Here is a 26,764-nt window from a genome sequence, read left to right as displayed (position 1 = left end):
CTCTGGGCTAGAGGCGTCCCCGTGGCATCGGGGGCAGCGGTCCCACCCAGGCCAGACCCGATCAGTGGGGGTCTGCACAGGCACCCTGGGGGCTGCCCGAGGCCGAGGAGGGAGCTTTGCCTGAGGCGGCCTCTCCTGCGGGCTGCCCTCCTGGCACACCTGCTCCGGCTGCTGTGTGTGGACGGACGGGAGAAGCCCTCCAGGCCCCCTCGGGGAAATGACTGCCCAGGTCGTCCCGCCTCTGTCCAAGCCCAAGCTCAGGGGCAGCGGCCCGTCCTTGTCCCCAGGTTGCCTGTCTCCTGGGTCTCCTGTGCCCACAGGGTGGGGACGGCCCTGCTCCTCCCGCAAACACCCGACATCAGGCCCCCACCCCGCCTCAGGCCACGGGGCTCTGCCCTGCTGGTCCCCGCAGGGGGCCAGGCCTGGGCACTCGTGGCAACACTCACCCCTGTGTCCCACAGGGGCAGAGGTAGGCAGCCCAGAGTGTCCAGGGGAGGGACAGTCCCAGACACCCCCAGGAGTGGAGCCCAGACCCACTGATATCAAGCCCCTCCCACCGAGCTGCCCAGCCCCCCCCACCCCACCGCCTTCCTCCACTCGCACACCCGGGCTCTCGCACACGCATGCACGCCGCCCCCACCTCCCAGCACACCCGCCCACCGCCTGCATCCACATGCACACACACCCGGGCACACACACACCTACCCACGCACACATGTGTACACCCCCGGGCCCTCACAGACCAGAGCATGGAGCTGGGTCTCACACACCCTCACCGGGGACACCAGCCCGGCCCCATCCCCCGAGGCCCCACGGGCTGCTCAGCCACACTGGCACACTAGACCACACGGACCCGCTCCGACGCCCGGCCCCGCTCTTCCCCTGGCACCTACGCCCCCTCCGGAACAAGCAGAAATCCCCAGCCCGCTTGTCCCCAGCACAGCCGCCCCCGCGGCCCGGGGACACACACCCCAAGGCCGTCTCGGCCCTTCCCTGGGCCAGAGCCCACCGGGCCCCTGCTCGGCTTAACGCCCACCCTCCGGGCCTGGCCCCCTCGGAGAGAGGGCGGGGCCTGAGCCACTGGCCTGCACGGTCAGGACACCCCCTCCCAGACGGTCCCCATGCTCGGGGGCCCCCACCAGAGGAGAGGGGGCAGGACATCCCTGGCCAGGCTGAGACTCAGCCCAGGATGCAGGACTGGGGGGCCGGGGCCGGGGCCGGGCACTGAGCTCAGCCTGGGGGTCCCCCACCTGGAGCCACCCCAGGCCCCGCGGGCTGGCACAGCACTGACCACCCCTCCCCGTGCAGAACTGCTCCTGGAGGAGAGCTGTGCCGACGCCCAGGACGGGGAGCTGGACGGGCTCTGGACCACCATCTCCATCTTCATCACGCTCTTCCTGCTCAGCGTGTGCTACAGCGCCACCGTGACGCTCTTCAAGGTGAGCGGGCCAGCCCCGCTGTCACCCGTGCCCCGGAGCCCCCTGCCGGCCCCTCCCTGGCCCTCCCTGTGGCCACGCTGTCACTGTGACGGCCCCTCCCTGTACCCGCCCTGGCCTCTGGTCCTCTCCGGGACACGGTGGCTGTCGGGGACCGCGGGGCTGGCAGGCGGACCCTGGGGGGCGGTCCACGTGCGGCCCGGGCCGCCCTCACCCCGTGCGCCCTGCAGGTGAAGTGGATCTTCTCGCCGGTGGTGGAGCTGAAGCGGACCATTGTCCCCGACTACAGAAACATGATCGGGCAGGGGGCCTAGGGCGCCCTCCAGGGCGGCCAGGGCCGCCCCAGACCCGACAGGACCGCGTCCGTCGGCTCCTGCTGCTCCGCCTGCGCCAGGCCTGCCTCCGCCCTCTGACCTCGCCCACCTCTGGCTCTCGGCCACCTCGCCCGCACCTCTGCCCTTGGGCATCGCGGCCCCCTCAGAAGGCGCCCCGCACCCCCACCGCCCCTCGGAAGCCCGAGTGGGCAGCAGCTCGGGCCCCGACCTGACTTGATGGACACCCACCACCACCAGCCCCCGCCAGAGCCACGGGACACCGCCAGGGCCACGTGTCCTCACCAGGAACGCCCGGCTCAGCCAGCAGGTCCAGCCGTCCACGAGGAGACCGGCGTCCAGCGGCTGACGGGACAGGGCCCGGGCTCCCTGTGGACCCCGTCCAGACCGGGCTCCAGAGGCAGGGTCCCCGAGAGGAGGCTCCTGTGTCACAGCCTGGAGTGGGAACAGCTGCCCCCAACGCCAGCATCTCCCAGCAGGGAAGTTCCCAGACGGGCCACCAACAGGCGCTCAGGTCACCTCCAGCCCAGGGCACTCGAGGGAGGAGGACCTGGGCCCAAGGCCACGGCAGGAGCCCCGGTGGGGACAGAGCGGCCCTGCCCAGGGAGGCGGTGAGGTGCCGCCAGACCGGCCTCCTGGAGGGGGTCCCGCTGACTCGGACCCCCGCAGGCAGGATGGGCCATCGCTGGACACAGGCTGGGGTGGAAGGGCCACCCGGGATTCAGAGCAGCCAGCCCATCCCGAGGTCCACGGCCTGAGTCACGTCTATCGGACCATCCGTCCATCCAGCAGGAGATCCTTCTGCCTGCCCCGGGGCCTGGGTGAGAGGTGAAGAACCCCCAGGAGCGAGCCCCAGGCCCCGGACCCCCAAGGCCGCCCCAGAACAGACTCTCCCGCCCTGTCTCTGCGGGAGCCCCAAGTGGGTTCATGGCATCCAGGGAGCAGCCTCGGGACTGGGAGGGAAGGCTCGTCTGCCGAGCTGTGGTCGCTCTTTCTCCTTGGTGAGTGTCTGGAGCCCAGGCACTCTCCTCACTGTTGCTCTCATTTTTCACAGCAATAAACCACTTTTACAACCCCTCAGCTCACTGGGACCTCTGCCTGTGTCACCCGCCACCCCCCCGAATCCCAACCTGGCCGCCCTCCCCCCACCTCCCCCCACAGCGTTTCCCCCCACCACCCCCAAGCCTCCTGGGCACAGCGGCCAGCCTGGGGCCTGGCGGGGCCACGAGCGACTCGCATGTGTTGGCTGTGTCATCAGCCTGTGCTGCTGTCGCAAACACCGCAGCCAGTGGGGTCGCCGGACAAACTGCACCAACTCAGAGCTGAGACTTAGGTCTTCCTGGGGTGACATGAGGCCGCAGCCGGGGAGGCAGCACTGCAGGGAGCTCGCCGGTACCGCGCGCTCCAAGCAGGAGGGGACTGAATGTCACCATGTGTGTGACAGGAGGGAGGGCCTGGGAAGGCCAGGCCAGGGGGTATCGGGGGACAGAGGTCGGGAGAAGGGCTGGCCCAGGGAGCAGAGCTGGACCCGGCTCAAGCGCTCAGGACAGACGGGTCAGGGAGAAGGACGCGGGGGGCGGGGAAGGGGACCGTGGGCGCAGACCTCCGCCTGGGCTGCCCAGAGGGCCTACCCATCCCAGGACAAGCCGAGGGGCCGCACGGGGCTCCGGTGAGGGACCAGGGAAGGGGCCTGGTGGTTGCGACCAGGCCGCCGTGTCCGCCGGCCGGCTGACAGCCGTCCAGGGTGCGGCCAGGACTCCAACCTCCCAGAGGTGATCCCGCCCCAGAGGAACAGGCCTCGGGCCGGGGCTGGAGGGGACAGGACTCTCCCAAAAGGGCAGAGCAGGGGGCCCGGCTGCCCGTGCTTCCTAGTCACAGCTCCAGGAAGGGGGACAGGGCCAGCCCGGGGCTGTCCCAGGGAGGCATTTGACGGGAGCCGGGTCACCTGGGGACATGACCTGGGCCACTGAATGCTGGCGCTGAAAGCCTCTCGAGGCGAGGGGAGGAGCCCCAGGCCGAGGCCAGCACCACGTTTCCCAGGCCAGGAGCTGTGGTCCTGCTCAGCCTGGCCCAGAGCCCAGGGCATCGGCAAGGGCCCCTCCAGCGTCCCGCAGGGAACAGGATGGAGACGGAGCCAGAGCAGCATGCAGGGAACGGACTGCGTCGCTCCAGGGGTCCCTGAACCAGACACGGGGAGGCCGGGACGTGCGGCCAGAGCATGGACGTGGGGTGGACAGCAGAGGCCAGGCATGCAGGGCACGGAGCGCCCTCCGCCTCCAGGTTCTGGGGGCTCAGGCCACGGTCCTGGGGCTCACCCCACACCCTCCGTTTCCCTCACCCTAAACGTCTAGCCAAACCTGAACGTGCCCATGGGCCACGCAGCCTGCTCAGCCCCAGGCCCTGGCCCTCACGTCTGTCCCCGCACCAGCCATCAGCCCCTGGCCGGCCCACTCCCGCGGGACCGCCAGCATGGCGACAGCGGGGCTGGCCCCCGCACCCTCGAGAACTCCCCCACCGGACCCAGGCCTCCCACCCTGACCCCCAGCAACGCCTCATCCCACGGCAACCCCACCTCTCCACGTGCCCCGCGCACCCCGAGCCCAGGGCCCGACGCCAGCCCCTGAGCCCCTCGGGCTCCCCTGAGTGAGCCTGAAGCCAGACCCCCGCGGCCTCCTGACCCCTAGACCCCCAGCATTAGCTTTACACACACCGGTACCATCTCACCCTGCCCACGCACACCCACATCTGCGTCGTACACACACACACACACACACCCCCACGGGCACATGGACGTCCAGGATTTCCAGCTCAGCCCCAAAGCCGAGGGCACTAAGGGGCCCCTCCGATCACAGCCCCCACGCCCCCCCAACTTGGGGCCACTCCCGGAAGAGCGTGGCTCCCCCGCAGAGAGAACCCCGCTGGACGTGGGTGCCGAACACCCATTCGCACTGAACCACCCTCGAAACAGAGCGCGGGCCCACGGTCCAGCCCACACTCAGAGCCCACAGCCAAAGCGAGGGCTCAGAGGCCAAGGCCGGCCCACGGTCCCCGTGCACCCTGCTCCGGAGTCCGAAGCCAGCCCAGCCCCGCCAGGCCTCCCTCCCCAGGCTCAGCCCGCCCCTCCCTGCCCCCAGCTCCCAGTGCCCGTGCCCCCCGTGCCCAGCCCAGTCCCTGTGCCCACGCCCACCCCTGCGGTCCACCCTCCCTGCTGGCCACCCCAGGCCCCAGGCCTGCAGAATGAGGAGGCAGAGAAGCCTTCTGGGGAGAGGCCGTGGGACCCTGGGGCTGCGGGCAAGGCCCTCGGGGTGGGAGGGGGCCCTCACGGAAGGAGCTTCCCGGGGGGTCCACGCGGCCACCGTCTCGGCCCAGCTGCCCCACCCCCACTCACCGTGGCCTCGCCGGGGCCTCGCTCCTTTCTTAGCAAAGCTCCTTCTCCCTGAGGAAACTGTTCAAGTGGGGGAGGCTGCCCTGGGTATCAGGGCGGCTGGGGTGGGGGCACTGGGGATCTGTGTGTGTGTCGGGGGGTGCACTGTGGCTCTGCACTGACGGAGGTGGGATGAACAGGGGATTTACCGGAGTGGGGTGCACTGGGGATCTGTGCAGGTGCGATGGGATTCCCAGGGAATCGGTTCAGGAGCAGGTGGCTTTGCCCTGGGGATCTGTTTGCATGGGGTGGGGTGCACTGGTATTCTGTGCAGAAGACATGGCGTGCACTAGGGATTCGTGCCGGTGGGGTTGGGGTGCACTGGGGATCTGCGCAGGTGGGGGTGGGGTGAGCTGGCCGGCTCTGCAGGTGGGGTGGGGTACACTGGGGATCTGGGCAGTTGCGGCGGGGTGCAGTGGGGATCTGCGCAGGTGTTGGAGTGCACTGAGGTCTGTAGGGTTGGGGGGCACTGAGTAGCTGTGCAAGTGGGGTGGGAGATGCACCGGGACCGGAAGTGAGGGGGTGGGGTGGGCTGGGATGGGAGCAGGTGGGTGGGGTGCCCTGGGGATCAGGTAGGGGGCCTTCGTGATCACTGGCATTGGCAGGGCAGGGGGTCCGGGCTCTGGCGAGTGAATCTGTACCTAGACGAAGGCCAAAGCACACGTAAATACATCCACACCTCTGACTCTCAGCTGCAGCCGCCCGCCCAGGACACACGACCACCATCCGCAGGAACCAGCCCAGGCGGCGGCTGCGCCCTCTGCCTCAGACCTGCCTCTGTCTACAGGGACAGCCCGCCGGACAGGAGGTGCCCTGGCCACCACACGGGGCCGAGCCGCGCTGGCCGACCCGCTGCCCCTGCCCCACGGCCTCCATCACCACCCCGACACGCCCTGTGGGAAGGAGCCCTCTGCACGCGGGAATCCTTTGAAAGGTCGGCGTACGCATCACACAGGGGGTTCACCTGTACTGCCTGTGCGCCTAATGGGCCCTGCTATGCACACGCCACCTTCACAGTAAGAGTGAACACTCCCAGGCGTCGGAGACCCACGGGGCGGCCCCGCCAGCGGGTGGGGGCCGCTCCCTGGGGGCTCAGAACACACGGCCTCGGCTTTGCCCCTGGAAACACGTCCAGTGGAGCAGGAGACACAGGTGTCCGGCAACGGCTCGGGGCCGTGGTTGCAAACGGCGCCCGATGCATCCTGGGACCTGGACCCAAGGAGGGGGCGAGGGGGAAGCTGGCCAAGCCGCCTGGGCAGGGAGGGGATGGCTCCCGGAGGCGGAGGTGAGCAGAGAAGGGGGCGGCGGGGCCGGCCCGGGGCCTGAGCAGCGCCGCGGGCGGGGAGCGTCCTGCTGGGACCACCGCTCTGCCCTGGGCCCGCCCTCCTCGTCCTCACAGGACTGACCTCAAGCCAGGGCTGCCCGCACCTGAAGGGCACGCAGACCACCCCAGGAGGAGACTCCGGGCCTTTCTCTTTTTCGTTTTTTAATTTCATTTGACTTTATTCTATATTATTTTATATTATACCGTTTTAGGGCCACACCCACGGCATTTGGAAGGTCCCAGCCTAGGTGCTGAACCAGAGCGGCAGCAGCCGCCTGCACCACAGCCACAGCAACACCAGAGCCGAGCAGCCTCTGTGACCTACACCGCAGCTCGCGGCGACGCGTCCTCATGGACGCCAGTCGGATTCATTCGCGCCGCGCCATGACGCAAACTCCTCTTTCGCAATTTCTTCCATTGAAGGGTAGTTTTACACCGTCGTAAATTTGCCATGTTGTGTTACTTTCAGGTCCCCGGCACAGCGGCCCGGCCACACACACACATATGCATCCACACCCACGTGCAGACAGGCAGACACACGTCAGGACACATACACAGCGGTGTGTGGAGAGGTTGATCCCAACCTCCTGGCTCATCTCCCCACCTCTCGCCCTGGGGAAGCGTGCGGTGGCCCCATGTCTGCGGGTCCGTCGCGGTTTTGCTTCGAGTCCACTCGCACCCCTCCTTTTAATCCCACACGCAGGCAATGCCGCACGATGTCGGTCTCCGTCCGCGTCGCTTCAGCCAGAGGAGCAGGACGACCTCTAGGTCCGACCTCGTGGTGGCAAATGGCATCGCCGCATCCTTTGCACAGCTGAGCGATAACCCGTTGTGCCTGTGCCCCTCACCTTCTGCAACCGTCCGTCCAGACGGACGTTTGGGCCGCTTCCTGTCTTGGTCATTGCGAGGAGTGCTGCGACGGATGCTGGAGAGCCCGTGCGTTTTCACGTTGTGGTTCTCTCCCACTGTGTGCCCAGCACTGGGGTTGCCGCATCGGACGGCAGTTCTGTTCGCAGTGCTTTCAGGAAGCTCAGGCCGCTTTCCGGAGTGGTCGTACCTACGTCCCCACCGACAGCGTAGGGGGTTCCCTTTTCTCCACACCCTCTCCAGTATATACATCCCGTTTGCAGACTTTTTGATGATGGCCACTCTGGCTGGATTGAGGCGCTACCTCATGGCAGTTCTGATTTGCCTTTCTCTAATAATTAGCAACAGTGGGCACCTTTTCATGCGTTTTTGGCCAACTGCACGTCTGTCTTCTTTGGAGAAATGCCTGTGTAGGTCTTTTGCCTCTTTCTTGATGGGATTCTTCATAATCAAGCTGCATGCCTTGTTTGTATGTTTTGGAGATGAATCCCTTGGCGGTCCCTTCATTGGCAAATAATTTCTCCCTTTTTGTAGGTTGTCTCTTTGTTTTGCTTGTGGTTTCCTTTGCAGTGCCGCATATTTTTAAGTTTAATCAGTTCCCGTTTGTTTAATTTTCTTTGTATTTCCATTGATCTAGAAGACGTGTCCAAAGAGATATTGCGATGGTTCATGTCAAAGTGTATCCTGCCTATTGTCCTCCAGGACTTACACATATCTGGTGCTACATTTACATCTTTTAATCATTTTGAGGGGTTTGTGCGTGTGTGTGTGTACACCGTTGGAGAATGTTCTACTTTTGCTATTTTACAAGTAGCTGTCCGGCTTTCCCAGCACCATTGATTGAAGAGGCTGTCTCTACTCTATTGAATATTCTTGTTTCTTTGTCATGGACGAATTGACTGTAAGTGCTTGTGTTTATTTCTGGGTTTTCTATCCAGTTCCGCTGATGTGTGTCTCTGTTTCTGTGACAGTGCCATACTGTTTTCATGACTGCAGCTTTGTAGTATAGTCAGAAGTCAGAGATCCTGATTCCACCAGTTCCATTTCTCATACTCAACATGCTTTGGCTATTTGAGGTATTTTGTGTTTCCATACAAATTTAAATTTTTTCTGTTCCAGTTCTGTGCAAAACGCCACTGGCAATTTGATAGGGATGGCGTTGGATGTGTAGATTGCATGGTTACTGCGGTCATTTGGACAATGCTGAGTCTTCCAATCCAGGAGCATGGTCTGGCTTTCCATCTGTTTGTGTCATCTTTGATTGCTTTCATCAGCGTCTTCTAGTCTTCATAGTACGGGTCTTTTGCCTCTTTAGGTAGGTTTGTTCATAGGTCTTTTATTCTTTTGGATGCATTGATAAGTTTGATTATCCCCCACCCCCCCGCCCTTTCTGGCCTTTTGTTGCGAGTGTGTAGACATGCAGTAGATTTCTGGGCATTAGTTTGTATCCTGCCACGGTACCTAATGCACTGATGAGCTCTAGCAGTTCCCTGGTGGTATCTTTAGGACTTCCTACGTGCAGCGCCATGTCCTCTGCAAACAGTGAGAGTCTTACGTTTCTCTTCCAAAAGGACGGCGTTAGTTTCTTTTTCTTCTCTGACTGCTGGGGCTAGGACTTCCACTACCATGTTGAGCACACGGCGGCCAACTATGTGGTGAGGGTGGCCATCCTAGTCTTGGTCCTGATCTTAGTGGAAATGAGTTCAGCTTTTCACCTTGGAGTGTATTAACGGCGGGCTCCTCCTATGGACTGTGTTCTGTTGAGGGGCATTCTCTGAGACCCTGATGCCCCCACGCACAAGTCCGAGGAGCCCTCTGAGGCAGAAGACCCTGGGCTTCCCGGGGGCCCCCGAGCCTCGACGACCTTCTCCCCTGTGGGCATTCTGCCAGCCCGCGTGCCGATTTTATACACCTTTGATTTCCTGGGTGGCATCACTTCTCACTTGAAACCCCTAGAGGGGCTTATGTTTCCTGGATTCGCCCTGGACTGGCACGGCAACAAGTGAAATGTCCTAGCAATACAATCTGATCTCATGAAAAGAGATAAAACTCAAAATAAACAATGTGAACTTACACCTAAACATCTGGAAAAGGAAAAAGAGACAACACCCAATATTAGTAGAGGAAAGAAATCACAAAAATCAGAGCAGAAATCAATGGCATAGAGATGAAGAAAATGATACAGAAGATCAATTAAATCAAAATGTGGTTCCTTGAAGACGTCAACAAAATCGCCAAATCTTTAGCCAGCTTCCTCAAGAAAAAAAGGGAGAGAGTTCACGTCTATAAAATTAGAAATGAAAAAGAAGTTACAACTGACACCACAGAAATACAAAGGACCAATATCAGTTCCTCCAATCCAGGAGCATGGGCTGTATTTCCATTTCTTTGAATCCTCTTTAATTTCCTTGATAATGTTTTATATTTCTCAGCAAATAGGTATTTCACCTCCTTAGTCAGGTTTATTCTGAGGTATGTAATTTGGGGCCTGCTATTTTAAAAGATGTCATAGTTTTCTATTTCTTTGGTAACACTTTATTGTTCCTATACAGAAACGCAACCAATTTCTGAATGTTGCTCTTGTATCCTGCTACTTTGCTAAATTCATTGATCAGTTCAAGCAGTTTATGAGTGGAGACCTTAGGGATTTCTCTGTACAGTGTCATGTCATCTGCACAGAATGACAATTTCACCTCTTCGCTTCCATCTTGGATACCTTTTATTTCTTCTGTTTGTCCCTTTGCTGAGGCTAGGACCTCCAATACTATGTTGAATAGAAGTGGTGAGACTGGGCATCGTTGCCTTGTTCGTAAAAGACAGCAATGGTGGTAAGGCTTTCGGCTTTTCTCTGTTAGGATTAAAGTGGCTGTGGGTTTGTGACAAATGGCTTTAATCTTCGACAAAGGAGGCAAGGATATAAAATGGGGAAAAGACAGTCTTTTCAGCAAGTGTTGCTAGCTAAAACGGACAGCCGCATGTACATCAATGAAACTAGAACACACCCTCACAACAGGCACGCACACACACACACACACACACACACACACACACACACTCTATATGGCTTAAAGACTTAAACAAGACATAACAAAACTCTTAGAAGAGAACACAGGCAAAACATTTTCTGGCATCAACCACACAAATGATTTCTTAGGTCACTCTCCCAAGGCAACAGAAACAAAACCAAAAATAAACCGATGGGATGTAATCAAACGTACAAGCTTTTGCACAGCCAAGGAAGCCGTTAAAGAAAGGACAACCTACGGAATAAGAGAAAAGAGTTTCTAACAATGCAACCGACAAGGGCTTAGTCTCTGAAATATACAAACAGCCTACACAACTCAACAGCAAGAAACACCACCCAACTGAAAGACGGGCAGAAGACCTGAATAGACATGTCGCCAAAGAAGACAAAGAGATGGCCAACGGGCACACTAAAAAGTGCTCAACATCACTGTTCATTAGAGAAACGCGACTCAAAACTGCTATGAGGTACCAACTCACACCTCTCAGAATGGCCATCATGAAAAAGCCCACAAATAACAAATGATGGAAGGGGTGTGGAGGCAAGGGAACCCTCCTGCACTGCTGGTGGGAATGTAAACTGGTACAACCACTCCGGAAAGCAGTATGGAGGTACCTCAGGAAACTAAATGTAGAACTACCATATGACCCAGCAATCCCACTCCTGGGGATATATCCACACAAAACTTTCCCTGAAAAAGACACATGCACCCATGTGTGTTCACTGGAGCACTAGTCACGCTCGCCAAGACATGGAAACAACCTAAATGTCCATCGACAGGGGAATGGATTAAGAAGATGTGGTATATATACACACTAGAATACCACTCGGCCGTAAAAACGAACCAAATAATGCCATTGGCAGCAACACGGATGGAACCAGAGACTCTCATACTAAGTGAAGTAAGTCAGAAAGACCAATACCATACGCTATCACGTACGTCTGGAATCTAATATATGGCACAAATAAACCTTTCCACAGAAAAGAAACCCATGGACTTGGAGAAAATACTTGTGGTCGCCAAGGGTGAGGTAGTGGGGTAGACTGGGAGTTTGGGGTTAGTAGATGCAACATATTGCATTTGGCATAGATAAACTATGAGATCCTGCTGGAGAGCACAGGGAGCTGTATCTAGTCCCTTGTGATGGAACATGTTGGAGGATAAAGTGAGAAAAAGAACATATAAATATATACACCACACGCACACACACACACATATATGAATGACTGGGTCACTTTGCCGTAGAGTAGAAATTGACAGAACACAGTAAATCAACTATAACGGAAAAAAATAAAAAACATTAAAAAAAAAAAAAACAGATGCTCATCTCCATGGATTCTGAACACATTTTTGACAGAATTCAACACCCAACTTTTTCTTGATGATTTTTATTTTTTCCACTGCAGGTGGTTTACCCTGCTCTGTTGATTCCACTGTACAGAAAAGTGACAAAGTCACACACATATATATATGTAGACATTCTTTTTCTCACATTATCCTCCATCATGCCCCATCATAGGTGACTAGATAGAGGGAAACTACACCAACATACTAAAAGCCATATATGACAAACCCACAACTATCATCATTCTCAATGGTGAAAACCTGAAAGCATTTCCGCTAAGATCAGGAACAAGACAAGGATGTCTGCTCTCACCACTCTCCTTCCACGGAGTTTTGGAAGTCCTAGCCAGGGCAATTAGAGAAGAAAAGGCATCCAAATCGGAAACGGAGAAGTAACACTACCGCTCTTTACAGGTGATGTGCTGCGATACCTAGAGAATCCTCAAGGCACTACCAGAAACCTCTTAGAGCTCGCCAATGAATTTGGTCAAGCTGCAGGATACAAAATTAACACACAGAAATTGGCTGCCTTGCTCTACGTTAACAATGAAAGAGCAGCGAGAGAAACTAAGGAAACCATCCCACTGAGCAGTGCCTCGAAATGAATGAAATGCCCAGGAATAAACCTACCCAAAGACACAAAGACCTGGACTCTGAAAACCATAAGGCACTGCTGGAAGCAACCAAAGACGACACAAACCGGTGGAAAGCTAGACCATGCTCCTGCCCTGGAAGAATTAATACTGGCAAAAGGGCCATACCACCTAAGGCCACCCTCACTCTCAGTGCAATCCCTCTCAAATCTCCAATGGCATTTTCCACAGAACTAAAAAAAAACCTAATTTGCATGGAAACACAAATACCTCACTGACCTGGGCTATACTACAAAGCTGCAGTCATCAAAACGGTATGGCACTGACACTCCCCCCCAAAAAAGACATACATATCAGTGGAACAGAACAGAAAGCCCAGCAATAAACCCAAGCACCTATGCTCAATCCATCCATGACATAGGAGGCAAGACTATTCAACAGAGAAGGGAGAGTCACTTCACTAAGTGGTGCTGGGGAGCTGGACAGCTCCATGTAAAGAATGAAACCAGAACACTCCCAACGCCAAACACACCAAAAAAAAAAAAAAAAAAAAAAAAATAAAAAAACCCTCAAAACAAATGAAACTCCTAAACGTAAGACTGGATACCTATAACTCACAGAGGAAAACAGGCAGAACGTTCTTTGACATAAATCACAGCAACATCTTATTTGATCCACCTCCTGGAATAACTACAATAAAGACAAAAGTGGAGTTCCCATCACGGCTCAGTGGTAACCAAATCTGACTAGGAACCATGAGGTTGCGGGTTCAATCCCTGGCCTTGATCAGTGGGTTAAGGATCCGGCGTTGCCTCAGCTGTGGTGTAGGTTGCAGACGCGGCTCGGATCCCACGTTGCTGTGGCTCTGGTGTAGGCCGACAGCTACAGCTCCAATTCGACCCCTAGCCTGGGAACCTCCACATGCCATGGGTGCGGCCCTGGAAAAGACAAAAAGACGGGGAAAAAATGAAAGAAGAAAGAAGGAAAGAAGGAAAGGAGGAAAGAAGGAAAGGAGGAAAGAAGAAAGAAAGAAAGAAAGAAGAAAGAAAGAAGAAAGAAAGAAAGAAAGAAAGAAAGAAGAAAGACAGACAGACAAAAGTAAACCAATGAGATCTAATTAAACTCAAAAGCTTTTGAAAAGCAAAAGAAACCATTTTAAAAGAGAAAAACAGGAGTTCCCGTCCTGGCTCAGGGGTTAACGAATCTGACTAGCATCCATGAGGAGGCAGATTTGATCCCTGGCCTCACTCAGCAGGTTAAGGATCCGGCATTGCCATGAGCTGTGAGCTGTGGTGTAGGCCAGCAGCCGTAGCTCCAATTCAACCCCTAGCCCGGGAACCTCCATATGCCACAGGTGGGGCCCTAAAAACCAAAAAAGACAAAGGAAAACAACCCACAGAATGGGACAAAATCTTTGCAAACAATGCAGCCCACCAAGGCTCAATCCCCAAAATATACAAACACTCTACAACTCAACAACAACAAAAAACAAACCAACAAACAACCCAATCGATAAATGGGCAGAAGACCTAAATAGACATTTCTCCAAAGAAGACATACAGATGGCCAGAAGACACATGAAAAAATCCTCAACAGCACTAATTTTTAGGGAAATGCAAATCAAAACTGCAATGAGGCACCACCTCACACTGGTCAGAATGGCCATCATTAAGAGTCAACTAACAGCAAATGCTGGAGAGGGTGAGGAGAAGAGGGAACCCGCCTTCACTGTTGGTGGGAATGCAACTTGGTACAAGCACTGTGGAAAACAGTATGGAGGAACCTCAGAAAACTGAACGTAAAACCACGATTGAACCCAGAAATCTCACCCCTAGGCCTGTATCTCGATACGACTTTCAGTCAAAAACTTACATGCACAACTATGGACTTTGCAGAAGGGTTCAAAATGGGCAGGACATGAAAACACTCAAACGCCCATCAACAGACGAACGGATTAAGATGTGGTTCTCACACAAAGTAAGAACTACGTCTCAGCCGTAAAAAAGGACCAAGTCACGCCATTTGCAGCAACGTGGATGGAACTAGAGACTCTCACACTGAGTGAAGTAAGTCAGAAAGAGAAAGACAGAGACCACATGACACCACTTATATGTGGAATCTAAAATACGGCGCGATTGATACTGCGGACAAAACAGAGACAGAGCATGGTCATGGAGAGCAGCCTTTGCTTTCCAGGGGGAGGGAGAGAAGAGATTGACAGGGGGTTTGGAGCTGGTAGATGCAACTGGTCACATTGAAAACGAGTAAGTGATGGGTCCTACTGGGCAGCACACGGAACAGTGCCCGGCCTCTTGCGTTAGAACGTGAGAGAGGAAGGAGAGTGTGAAAAGAAAAAGAAGGTAAATGTATGTACAGCTGTACAAGGGTAATTGAAGGAACGTTGTAAATCAACTCTGGTTTTAAAAAAAAAAAAAAAAAATTTAAAGAAAGAAAACGTTCTCCAGAGGCAGAACGAGAAGGTGGAACGGCCGACAGGTCTCTGTCCTGCAGCGGCCGCTGACACGACCCCAGGACAGCGGAAATGAGACCCAGGCTGCCTGTCGGGCACACGGCGGCCGCCCCGGCACCCTGGTGATCCTGTGCAGCACGAGGTGCCCAGTAGAGGGGTGGGCAGGGCAGGGCAGGGCAGGGCAGGACCTGGGGACGCGGCCGCAGCAGGTGGGCTCCAGCCAGGAAGGAGCCACGAGTGGGGTGGGGTCTGCTCGCTGGGCTGGAGGCAGGGAGGGCACCTCGGCTCCAACATCCCAGCCGGGACCCGGCCAGAGGAAGGGGCTGCGAGGATGTCTTCCAAGCATCTCTTTGCTCTTGGAACCACGTGGCGAAGCTTTCTGAAAGCAGACCAGACTGCAGCACCACGGTTTCTATTGTGAAGGGATTTTTCCAGAAGGAGTGGGACCTTGCGAACGGGGATGTGGACACAGGGTGGCTTCTGATCAAGCCCAGGGCCCTGTGCAGCCAAGTCTCATGGTCACGCCGTCCCGGCCGGACCAGCCTGCCCCCCACGCGGACCCGGGGAAGGCAGGGGTCCCATGACCAGCACGAGAACGACTGACTCGCCTTGACCTCAAGCCACCTCCAGGACCAGGGGCAGACGGCCCGGCACCACGAGGAGGAGGCAGAGCCCCGGGCAGGGCCCACTTGCCACTTCACCTCGCCAGAGAGCCGGGCAGATGGCGGCACGCGACTCTTGGGGCCTGACGGCCCCGAGCCCAGACGCTCTCGGGGCTTTGGCCAGACTCGCAGGGCTGCTGAGCCAAGCAGAGGCTACAAAGCTCCACGGGCTTCCAGGGCAACCGCTAGAGACACGTGGGCACAGCTCGCAGAGCCGGTGACCCACGGGCCAGATGGGAACCTCCCTCCTGTGCCCCCTCAAGGCGTCTCCCGGAACGGTGGCCTCCCACGGCGCTGGACGGGGCTCGGGGCAGGCCCGAGGCAGCACGGCGCCCACACCGTCCACTGGCCGCTTGGAAGGATTCAGCCAACACCACCCCAGGCCCGCTGCACAGCCGGGGTGGGGGCTGAGACGTCCCTCAGGGGTCCCCAGTCCCAGCCTGATGCTGAAGTTACAGGACGGCCCAGGGGCGCCCAGGGGACAGGGGGAGCTGCGGCCCTCCACGAATGAGGACAGAGGGTCCCTGACCCCCACGCACGGCCGGCAGGTCTCGGTCCACGCAGAGCAGTGAGCGGCTGCCCGCCAGCCCGCTCTCGGCCGGGCACCACCTTCACAACCCCTGGGAACTCTGTCCCCACGTGGGCAGCACGGGCCTGGGTCTGGGCAGCAGGCTGGGCCCAGCCACACACGCGGGGGTCACAAGAGGTGCCCGGTGGGGTCGGGCAACCAAGGGCTCACACTAGGGGCCTGGCACCCGGGCTGCAGTAGGCCAGGCGGCATAATCCCCGTGGGACATAGAGAACCACGACGTCCTGAGTTCCCGCACCCTCCCCACCGCTCACCCACCCCACACACATACATGAGCCGCCAGGGCACTGTCTGGACTCCCCCAGGCCCTCTGGGACAGAAAGCAACCAGAAGAAAAGGGAACTTCAGGAAGCAGCCGGGCCACCCGGTTTCAATCCCATTCTTAGTGTGCAGGGCTGTGGGCAGGAAGGTCGTGCCTCCAGGGACCAGACACCCACCCGAGGAAGCAGGGCTGCAGGCACAGAGCACAGACACAAAGAGCCACATGCACCTGGGGCCAGAGCAGGAGGGGCCCGGAGCCCGGGGCAGCAGGGGAGCCACCTCCTCGGCCCCCACACTCGGTGCGTGGGGTTCACGAAGACCAGGGGCAGGGGCAGCGGAGGGGGGACGAGGAGGGGAGACCCCACAGCAGGGCTGCAGCCGACCCAGCCCAGGGAACACAGCCTGCACGCGGGTCATGTCGCCCGCCCAGCACAGGGACCAGGGAGCCCTGGCAGGGGCACGCCCACGCCAACAGAGGTGGTGCCCCAGAGGCCAGAGGAGGTCGGTGGGGCCGCCAGGCCTCTGCGGAACATGATGGGCTGGGGTCAGAGGCCTGAGGGATCTGCTCGGCCAGGTTGCTGGAGGCACAGGGCTGGGCAGGGGCTGAGGACGAGGCCAGGATGGACAGGTGGGTCTGGGCGGAGGACTCAGGGAAGAGACGGACACAGCGCAGGGGACAAAGAGGTCACCTGGGGTTGCAGGATCCTGTCCCGGCTGCCGGAGCCCGCTTGAGCCCCAGGGCAGGTATGAAAGCAGTAACTGTCGGGTCCCGGGGAAGGAGCCAGGGCCACGGGCAGCAGGTGAGCCGGGAGCAGAGCAGGCAGGGCGGGCCGGGCTCCTGTGTGCCCAGAGCTGGCAGCACAGGGACTGAGCCTAAAGCTCCACAGGCCGCAGGAGGGCTGACGGGAGCCAGGGGCCTGAGGGCAGGAGCGGGAGCCAGGGGCTGGGAGCTGGGCGCCAGTGCAGCTGAGCCAGCAACTAGAGGGAGCCAGGGACCAGACAGGCTCCAAGGGTGGTCGCGGCGAGAAGAGGGTGAGCTCAGAAGGGTCAGGAGCCCCTCCGGGAGGGGACCAGGTGGGACAGAGGCTCTGCCAGGGGGACGCTACCCAGAGAGGGTGGGCACCCAGGGCTCCGGGAACAAAGGCCAGCCCTGGGAAAGAAAGGAAGCCAGGAGTGGAGCTAGACAAGGCTGAGGGTTCGGGGGCAGGAAGAGGGGTGGTGACACTGAGGCCCAGGAGCCCCAGGGAAAGGGGCAGGTAGGCTGCAGGTGAGCAGGGAACCGGGAGGGCGGAAAAGCTGTCCTTAGAGCTGCTGGGAACACATAGAGCTGGTGCAGGTGAGGAGGGGTTGGGAGGGCAAGGGGGCTGAACCTGAAGCTCCTCGGAACTGGTAGAGCTTGTGCAGATGAGCAGGGGCTGGGAGGGCAGGGGGCAGCCCTGGGACCACCTGAGAGCTGTAGATCTTGGGCAGGTGAGCACAAACTGGTAGGGCAGGGGAAGAACCTGCAGTTCCTGGGAGCAGGAGGAGCTTGTGCAGGTGAGCAGGGGCTGGAGGGCAGGGGGCTAAACCTGGAGCTATTGGGAAGAGGTTAGGCTTGTGCAGGCGAGCAGGGGGTGGGAGGGCGAGGGTCAGTCCTGGGAGCCCTTTCGAGCCAATAGAGCCCAGGCAGGTGAGCAGGGGCTTGGCGGGCAGGGAGCATCCCTGGGATGAGTTTGTGCAGGTGAGCAGGGGGTGGGAGTGTAGGGAGCAGTCCTAGCAACTCCTGGGAGCTGGTAGAGCTTGGGCAGGTGAACAGGGGCTGGAAGTGCAGGGGGCACATCTGGGAGGCCCTGGGAGCAATTAGCGCTCTGGCAGGTGAGTAGGGGCTCGGAGGGCAGGGAGCAGCCCTGGGAGCTCCTTGGAGCAGGTAGAGCTTGGGCAGGTGAGCAGGGGGTGGGAGGGCAGGGGGCAGTCCTAGCAACTCCTGGGAGCTTGTAGAGCTTGGGCAGGTGAGAACGAGCTGGTAGGGCAGGGGAATGAACCTGGAGTTACTGGGTCAGGAGGAGCATGTGCAGGTGAGCAGGGGCTGGAGGGCAGGGGGCTAAACCTGGAGCTATTGGGAAGAGGTTAGGCTTGTGCAGGCAAGCAGGGGGTGGGAGAGCAAGGGTCAGTCCTGGGAGCCCTTGCGAGCCGGTAGAGCCCAGGCAGGTGAGCAGGGGCTGGGCGGGCAGGGAGCAGTCCTAGCAACTCCTGGGAGCAGGTAGAGCTTGTGCAGGTGAGCAGGGGGTGGGAGGGTAGGGAGCAGTCCTGGGAACTCCTGCGAGCAGGTAGAGCTTGTGCAGGTGGGCAGGGGTGGGAGGGCAGGGGGCTGAACCTGGAGCTCCTCAGAACTGGTAGAGCTTGTGCAGATGAGCAGTGGCTGGGAGGGCAGGGGGCAGCCCTGGGAGCAATAGACCTTGGGCAGGTGAGAACGAGCTGGTAGGGCAGTGGAATGAACCTGGAGTTACTGGGTCAAGAAGAGCTTGTGCAGGCAAGCAGGGGCTGAAGGGCAGGGGGCTAAACCTGGAGCTATTGGGAAGAGGTTAGGCTTGTGCAGGCGAGCAGGGGGTGGGAGGGCAAGGGTCAGTCCTGGGAGCCCTTGCGAGCCGGTAGAGCCCAGGCAGGTGAGCAGGGGCTGGGAGGGCAGGGAGCATCCCTGGGACCTCTTGGGAGCAGGTAGAGCTTGTGCAGGTGAGCAGGGGGTGGGAGGGTAGGGAGCCGTCCTAGCAACTCCTGAATCTGGTAGAGCTTGCGGAGGTGAACAGGGGCTGGGAGTGCAGGGGGCAGTCCTGGGAGCCCCTGGGAGTAATTAGAGCTTGGGCAGGTGAGCAGGAGCTTGGAGTCTAGGGGGCTAAACTGGAGCTATTGGGAAGAGTTTAGGCTTGTTCAGGTGAGCAAGGGGTGGGAGTAGAGGGGGCATTCCTAGGAGCTCCCGCGAGTTGGTCAATCTCGGGCAGGTAAGCAGGGGCTCAGAGGCCTGGAGCAGCCCTGGGACCATCTGGGAGCAGGGCGAGCTTGGGCAGGTGAGCCGGGCCAGGGGGGATGCAGGACAGGGCAGGGGCAACAGAGTGGGGGTGAGCTCAGGGGAGCCCCAGGCTCGAGGGAGGGGCCGATATAGGGCTAGCCAGGCTGGAAAGTGGGCTCCTGGGGGGAAGGTCCCCAGGACTGCGGGGGCAGGGGCAGGGCTGAACAGACGCCATGGGTCACAGGGATCGGGCCAACGGGCCATACCCTGTTCCAGCAAAGTGAGTGGACATGGGACAGAGCAGCTGGAGTCCTAAGTGAGAACAGCGGCACAGGGCAGTGCACATGGTCGGGGGGTCGAGGGGCTCATCTGGGCCTGAGCTGGGGAAGCAGGCAATGGCTGAACAGAACAGGGGGGAGAGGACCGGCCCAACCGGGCAGGGGCGCATGGGGTGCTGGCGCCCCGTGGGAGAGGAAGGCCAGGGGCAGGGCTCGGCTGCAGCAGTGCTGCCAGGCAGGCTGGCAGCGGGAAGGGCAGGAGCAGAGGGAGGGCTCTGGCCTCAGCAGGCAGCTGGGAGGCCCAGAGCTGGGCTGCAGGGGCCGGGGCTCTGGGGAAAGCTGCCTCGGGTGAGCTCAGGGCCAAGCCAGGAGCCCCGGTGGAGGAGGGACCGGTGGGCCCAGAGGCCCAGATTTGGAGCCTGGGCCAGGGCCGGAGGGATGGCAGGGGAGGGGCCTCGGAGGAGACTACCTGCCCTCGCCCAGGGAAAGGGGCATGTTGGTGCCAGGGACCAACGCGCACGGGCCTTGACTGCAGAGCTGACCCAGAGGAACGGGGCCTGGAGAGCAAACAGCAGGCCAGGACCAGGGGCCAGGAGCAGAGCATGGGCAGTGGGTGGCAGTGGGTGGCAGTGGGTGGCAGTGTCCCTGCCAGGCTGGGGAAGCAGGACGGTGGCCTCAGGGGACCAGCAGAAGCTGGCCAGGAACACAGGCCACCCGCTGGTCGGGCCAGGCACCCACAGGGGCTCTGGGCCCTGGCGGGCTCTCATCCAGGCGGTCACCCAGCTCTGACCAGGCAGCTGCGCCCAGAACCTGCAGCTGCAATGGCAGCGAGCTGGGCGGCTGGTCTGCCGACTTTCTGGAAGCAAGTGGGTGCTGGGCGCAGCGGCCCCGCTGTTCTGAGGGCCCGATTCGCTGCCCGCCCCACAAGGAACAAGGCCCTGGCGGTCACGCAGCCTCCTCTCTTCCAGCCCCCAAGACGGCCCCATCGGTCTACCCTCTGGCCCCCTGCGGCAGGGACGTGTCTGATCCTAACGTGGCCTTGGGCTGCCTGGCCTCAAGCTACTTCCCCGAGCCAGTGACCATGACCTGGAACTCGGGCGCCCTGACCAGTGGCGTGCATACCTTCCCATCCGTCCTGCAGCCGTCAGGGCTCTACTCCCTCAGCAGCATGGTGACCGTGCCGGCCAGCAGCCTGTCCAGCAAGAGCTACACCTGCAATGTCAACCACCCGGCCACCACCACCAAGGTGGACAAGCGTGTTGGTGAGCGCCTGCGCTGGGGGCGGGAGTGCACGTCGAGACAGGCCGGGGTGAGCCCCCTGCCCACAGGGACCAGTTCCCAGGATGGAGAGTCCCGCCCAGGGTGTCAGGGCCGCTCACCTCTGTCCCCTTCACCTGCAGGCCCAGGCTCAGGGAGGGGTCAACTCGGCACTTCGGAGAGGCCAGGGTGGGCACAGGCGGGACCCCTCCCCCGGCCCTGGGCCCCCAGCAGCACGAGCTGCTCTGGGATGTACCAAGACCTGACCCTGACCTGAGCCCAGCCCTGGGCCCTCCCCACCCCCAGTGACTCTGTGTGTTCTCTCATCAGGAACAAAGACCAAGCCTCCATGTCCCATATGCCCAGGTAAGAAACTCGGGCCTCGCCCTCCTCCCCAAGGAGGTAGCCTGAGCCCAGGTTCGGCCCGAGGGGGGACAGGTGCCCAGGAGGACCCCAGGCCACGAGCTGACCCGCACTCTGTCTCCCCCACCAGGCTGTGAAGTGGCCGGGCCCTCGGTCTTCATCTTCCCTCCAAAACCCAAGGACACCCTCATGATCTCCCAGACCCCCGAGGTCACGTGCGTGGTGGTGGACGTCAGCAAGGAGCACGCCGAGGTCCAGTTCTCCTGGTACGTGGACGGCGTAGAGGTGCACACGGCCGAGACGAGACCAAAGGAGGAGCAGTTCAACAGCACCTACCGTGTGGTCAGCGTCCTGCCCATCCAGCACCAGGACTGGCTGAAGGGGAAGGAGTTCAAGTGCAAGGTCAACAACGTAGACCTCCCAGCCCCCATCACGAGGACCATCTCCAAGGCTATAGGTGGGCAAGGGGGGCAAGGTGGGCAGGCGGAGAGGGTCCCGTGGGCCGCCTGGGGGGACCATCATGCTAACTGAGGTGCCTGGCCTCACAGGGCAGAGCCGGGAGCCGCAGGTGTACACCCTGCCCCCACCCGCCGAGGAGCTGTCCAGGAGCAAAGTCACCGTAACCTGCCTGGTCATTGGCTTCTACCCACCTGACATCCATGTTGAGTGGAAGAGCAACGGACAGCCGGAGCCAGAGGGCAATTACCGCACCACCCCGCCCCAGCAGGACGTGGACGGGACCTTCTTCCTGTACAGCAAGCTCGCGGTGGACAAGGCAAGATGGGACCATGGAGAAACATTTGAGTGTGCGGTGATGCACGAGGCTCTGCACAACCACTACACCCAGAAGTCCATCTCCAAGACTCAGGGTAAATGAGCCACCCGCTGCACCCCACGTGCTCTCGGGTCCCAAGAGCTCGCCTAAGCCCCAGCGCTGTGTACATACGTCCCGGGCCAGCATGAAATAAAGCACCCAACGCCCTCTAGCACCCGCAATGCTGTCATGGTTCTTTCCGAGGCAGAGCCCCAGTGCAGGCACCACCCGCGGGGCCAGGGACAGGACAGGCTCTGGGCCAGAGGCGTCCATGTGGCATCGGGGGGAGAGGTCCCACCTGGGCCAGACCCGGTCGGTGGAGGTCTGAACAGGCCCCCTGGGGGCTGCCCGAGGCAAAGGAGGGAGCTTTGCCTGAGGCGGCCTCTCCTGCGGGCTGCCCTCCTGGCACACCTGCTCCGGCTGCTGTGTGTGGACGGACGGGAGAAGCCCTCCAGGCCCCCTCGGGGAAATGACTGCCCAGGTCGTCCCGCCTCTGTCCAAGCCCAAGCTCAGGGGCAGCGGCCCATCCTTGTCCCCAGGTTGCCTGTCTCCTGGGTCTCCTGGGTCTCCTGTGCCCACAGGGTGGGGACGGCCCTGCTCCTCCCGCAAACACCCGACATCAGGCCCCCACCCCGCCTCAGGCCACGGGGCTCTGCCCTGCTGGTCCCTGCAGGGGGCCAGGCCTGGGCACTCGTGGCAACACTCACCCCTGTGTCCCACAGGGGCAGAGGTAGGCAGCCCAGAGTGTCCAGGGGAGGGACAGTCCCAGACACCCCCAGGAGTGGAGCCCAGACCCACTGATATCAAGCCCCTCCCACCGAGATGCCCAGCTCCCCCCCACCACCGCCTTTCTCCACTCGCACACCCGGGCTCTCGCACACGCATGCACGCCGCCCCCACCTCCCAGCACACCCGCCCACCGCCTGCATCCACATGCACACACACCCGGGCACACACACACCTACCCACGCACACATGTGTACACCCCCGGGCCCTCACAGACCAGAGCATGGAGCTGGGTCTCACACACCCTCACCGGGGACACCAGCCCGGCCCCATCCCCCGAGGCCCCACGGGCTGCTCAGCCACACTGGCACACTAGACCACACGGACCCGCTCCGACGCCCGGCCCCGCTCTTCCCCTGGCACCTACGCCCCCTCCGGAACAAGCAGAAATCCCCAGCCCGCTTGTCCCCAGCACAGCCGCCCCCGCGGCCCGGGGACACACACCCCAAGGCCGTCTCGGCCCTTCCCTGGGCCAGAGCCCACCGGGCCCCTGCTCAGCTTAACGCCCACCCTCCGGGCCTGGCCCCCTCGGAGAGAGGGCGGGGCCTGAGCCACTGGCCTGCACGGTCAGGACACCCCCTCCCAGACGGTCCCCATGCTCGGGGGCCCCCACCAGAGGAGAGGGGGCAGGACATCCCTGGCCAGGCTGAGACTCAGCCCAGGATGCAGGACTGGGGGGCCGGGGCCGGGGCCAGGCACTGAGCTCAGCCGGGGGGTCCCCCACCTGGAGCCACCCCAGGCCCCGCGGGCTGGCACAGCACTGACCACCCCTCCCCGTGCAGAACTGCTCCTGGAGGAGAGCTGTGCCGACGCCCAGGACGGGGAGCTGGACGGGCTCTGGACCACCATCTCCATCTTCATCACGCTCTTCCTGCTCAGCGTGTGCTACAGCGCCACCGTGACGCTCTTCAAGGTGAGCGGGCCAGCCCCGCTGTCACCCGTGCCCCGGAGCCCCCTGCCGGCCCCTCCCTGGCCCTCCCTGTGGCCACGCTGTCACTGTGACGGCCCCTCCCTGTACCCGCCCTGGCCTCTGGTCCTCGCCGGGACACGGTGGCTGTCGGGGACCGCGGGGCTGGCAGGCGGACCCTGGGGGGCGGTCCACGTGCGGCCCGGGCCGCCCTCACCCCGTGCGCCCTGCAGGTGAAGTGGATCTTCTCGTCGGTGGTGGAGCTGAAGCGGACCATTGTCCCCGACTACAGAAACATGATCGGGCAGGGGGCCTAGGGCGCCCTCCAGGGCGGCCAGGGCCGCCCCAGACCCGACAGGACCGCGTCCGTCAGCTCAAGCTGCTCCGCCTGCGCCAGGCCTGCCTCCGCCCTCTGACCTCGCCCACCTCTGGCTCTCGGCCACCTCGCCCGCACCTCTGCCCTTGGGCATCGCGGCCCCCTCAGAAGGCGCCCCGCACCCCCACCGCCCCTCGGAAGCCCGAGTGGGCAGCAGCTCGGGCCCCAACCTGACTTGATGGACACCCACCACCACCAGCCCCCGCCAGAGCCACGGGACACCGCCAGGGCCACGTGTCCTCACCAGGAACGCCCGGCTCAGCCAGCAGGTCCAGCCGGCCACGAGGAGACCGGCGTCCAGCGGCTGACGGGACAGGGCCCGGGCTCCCTGTGGACACCGTCCAGACCGGGCTCCAGAGGCAGAGTCCCCGAGAGGAGGCTCCTGTGTCACAGCCTGGAGTGGGAACAGCTGCCCCCAACGCCAGCGTCTCCCAGCAGGGAAGTTCCCAGACGGGCCACCAACAGGCGCTCAGGTCACCTCCAGCCCAGGGCACTCGAGGGAGGAGGACCTGGGCCCGAGGCCACGGCAGGAGCCCCGGTGGGGACAGAGCGGCCCTGCCCAGGGAGGCGGTGAGGTGCCGCCAGACAGGCCTCCTGGAGGGGGTCCCGCTGACTCGGACCCCCGCAGGCAGGACGGGCCCTCGCTGGACACAGGCAGGGGTGGAAGGGCCACCCAGGGTACAGGGCAGCCAACCCATCCCAAGGTCCGCGGCCTGAGTCACGTCTATCGGACCATCCGTCCATCCAGCAGGAGATCCTTCTGCCTGCCCCGGGGCCTGGGTGAGAGGTGAAGAACCCCCAGGAGCGAGCCCCAGGCCCCGGACCCCCAAGGCCGCCCCAGAACGGACTCTCCCGCCCTGTCTCTGCGGGAACCCCAAGTGGGTTCACGGCATCCGGGGAGCAGCCTCGGGACTGGGAGGGAAGGCTCGTCTGCCGAGCTGTGGTCGCTCTTTCTCCTTGGTGAGTGTCTGGAGCCCAGGCACTCTCCTCACTGTTGCTCTCATTTTTCACAGCAATAAACCACTTTTACAACCCCTCAGCTCACTGGGACCTCTGCCTGTGTCACCCGCCACCCCCCCGAATCCCAACCTGGCCGCCCTCCCCCCACCTCCCCCCCACAGCGTTTCCCCCCACCACCCCCAAGCCTCCTGGGCACAGCGGCCAGCCTGGGGCCTGGCGGGGCCACGAGCGACTCGCATGTGTTGGCTGTGTCATCAGCCTGTGCTGCTGTCGCAAACACCGCAGCCAGTGGGGTCGCCGGACAAACTGCACCAACTCAGAGCTGAGACTTAGGTCTTCCTGGGGTGACATGAGGCCGCAGCCGGGGAGGCAGCACTGCAGGGAGCTCGCCGGTACCGCTCGCTCCAAGCAGGAGGGGACTGAATGTCACCATGTGTGTGACAGGAGGGAGGGCCTGGGAAGGCCAGGCCAGGGGGTATCGGGGGACAGAGGTCGGGAGAAGGGCTGGCCCAGGGAGCAGAGCTGGACCCGGCTCAAGCGCTCAGGACAGACGGGTCAGGGAGAAGGACGCGGGGGGTGCAAAGGGGACCTCGGGCCCAGACCTCCGCCTGGGCTGCCCAGAGGGCCTAGCCCGTCCCAGGACAAGCCGAGGGGCCGCACGGGGCTCCGGTGAGGGACCAGGGAGGGGGCCTGGTGGTTGCGACCAGGCCGCCGTGTCCGCCGGCCGGCTGACATCCGTCCAGGGTGCGGCCAGGACTCCAACCTCCCAGAGGTGATCCCGCCCCAGAGGAACAGGCCTCGGGCCAGGGCTGGAGGGGACAGGACTCTCCCAAAAGGGCAGAGCAGGGGGCCCGGCTGCCCGTGCTTCCTAGTCACAGCTCCAGGAAGAGGGACAGGGCCAGACCAGGGCTGTCCCAGGGAGGCATTTGACGGGAGCTGGGTCACCTGGGGACATGACCTGGGCCACTGAATGCTGGCGCTGAAAGCCTCTCGGGGCGAGGGGAGGAGCCCCAGGCCGAGGCCAGCACCACGGCTTCCCAGGCCAGGAGCTGTGGTCCTGCTCAGCCTGGCCCAGAGCCCAGGGCATCGGCAAGGGCCCCTCCAGCGTCCCGCAGGGAACAGGATGGAGACGGAGCCAGAGCAGCATGCAGGGAACGGACTGCGTCGCTCCAGGGGTCCCTGAACCAGACACGGGGAGGCCGGGACGTGCGGCCAGAGCATGGAGGTGGGGTGGTCAGCAGGGGCCAGGCATGCAGGGCACGGAGCGCCCTCCGCCTCCAGGTTCTGGGGGCTCAGGCCACGGTCCTGGGGCTCACCCCACACCCTCCGTTTCCCTCACCCTAAACGTCTAGCCAAACCTGAACGTGCCCATGGGCCACGCAGCCTGCTCAGCCCCAGGCCCTGGCCCTCACGTCTGTCCCCGCACCAGCCATCAGCCCCTGGCCGGCCCACTCCCGCGGGACCGCCAGCATGGCGACAGCGGGGCTGGCCCCCGCACCCTCGAGAACTCCCCCACCGGACCCAGGCCTCCCACCCTGACCCCCAGCAACGCCTCATCCCACGGCAACCCCACCTCTCCACGTGCCCCGCGCACCCCGAGCCCAGGGCCCGACGCCAGCCCCTGAGCCCCTCGGGCTCCCCTGAGTGAGCCTGAAGCCAGACCCCCGCGGCCTCCTGACCCCTAGACCCCCAGCATTAGCTTTGCACACTCC

The 26,764-nt window shown here is 61.4% G+C and overlaps 1 protein-coding gene and 2 gene segments (V, D, J or C); all 3 read left to right on the top strand.

Annotated features, from left to right (window-relative positions):
- LOC396781 (IgG heavy chain) overlaps positions 1 to 22,092 on the top strand; it is a 165,144-nt gene extending 143,052 nt beyond the window's left edge. Inside the window, 4 exon segments of the mRNA NM_213828.1 lie at positions 20,617 to 20,851; positions 21,177 to 21,212; positions 21,340 to 21,666; positions 21,758 to 22,092. Coding sequence (NP_998993.1) covers positions 20,617 to 20,851; positions 21,177 to 21,212; positions 21,340 to 21,666; positions 21,758 to 22,086 — 927 coding nt within the window. The 3' untranslated portion in view covers positions 22,087 to 22,092.
- The window catches only part of LOC102165485, a 194,344-nt gene that overhangs the window by 76,211 nt on the left and 91,369 nt on the right, over positions 1 to 26,764 (top strand).
- On the top strand, positions 1,122 to 2,848 carry LOC110258369. The segment is given in 2 exon segments: positions 1,122 to 1,439; positions 1,667 to 2,848. Coding segments are annotated over 2 exon segments (402 nt in total).

This window comes from Sus scrofa, unplaced genomic scaffold (genome assembly GCF_000003025.6).
Source record: "Sus scrofa isolate TJ Tabasco breed Duroc unplaced genomic scaffold, Sscrofa11.1 Contig1914, whole genome shotgun sequence".
NCBI lineage: Eukaryota > Metazoa > Chordata > Mammalia > Artiodactyla > Suidae > Sus > Sus scrofa.
This window is presented reverse-complemented; position numbering and strand designations above follow the sequence as displayed.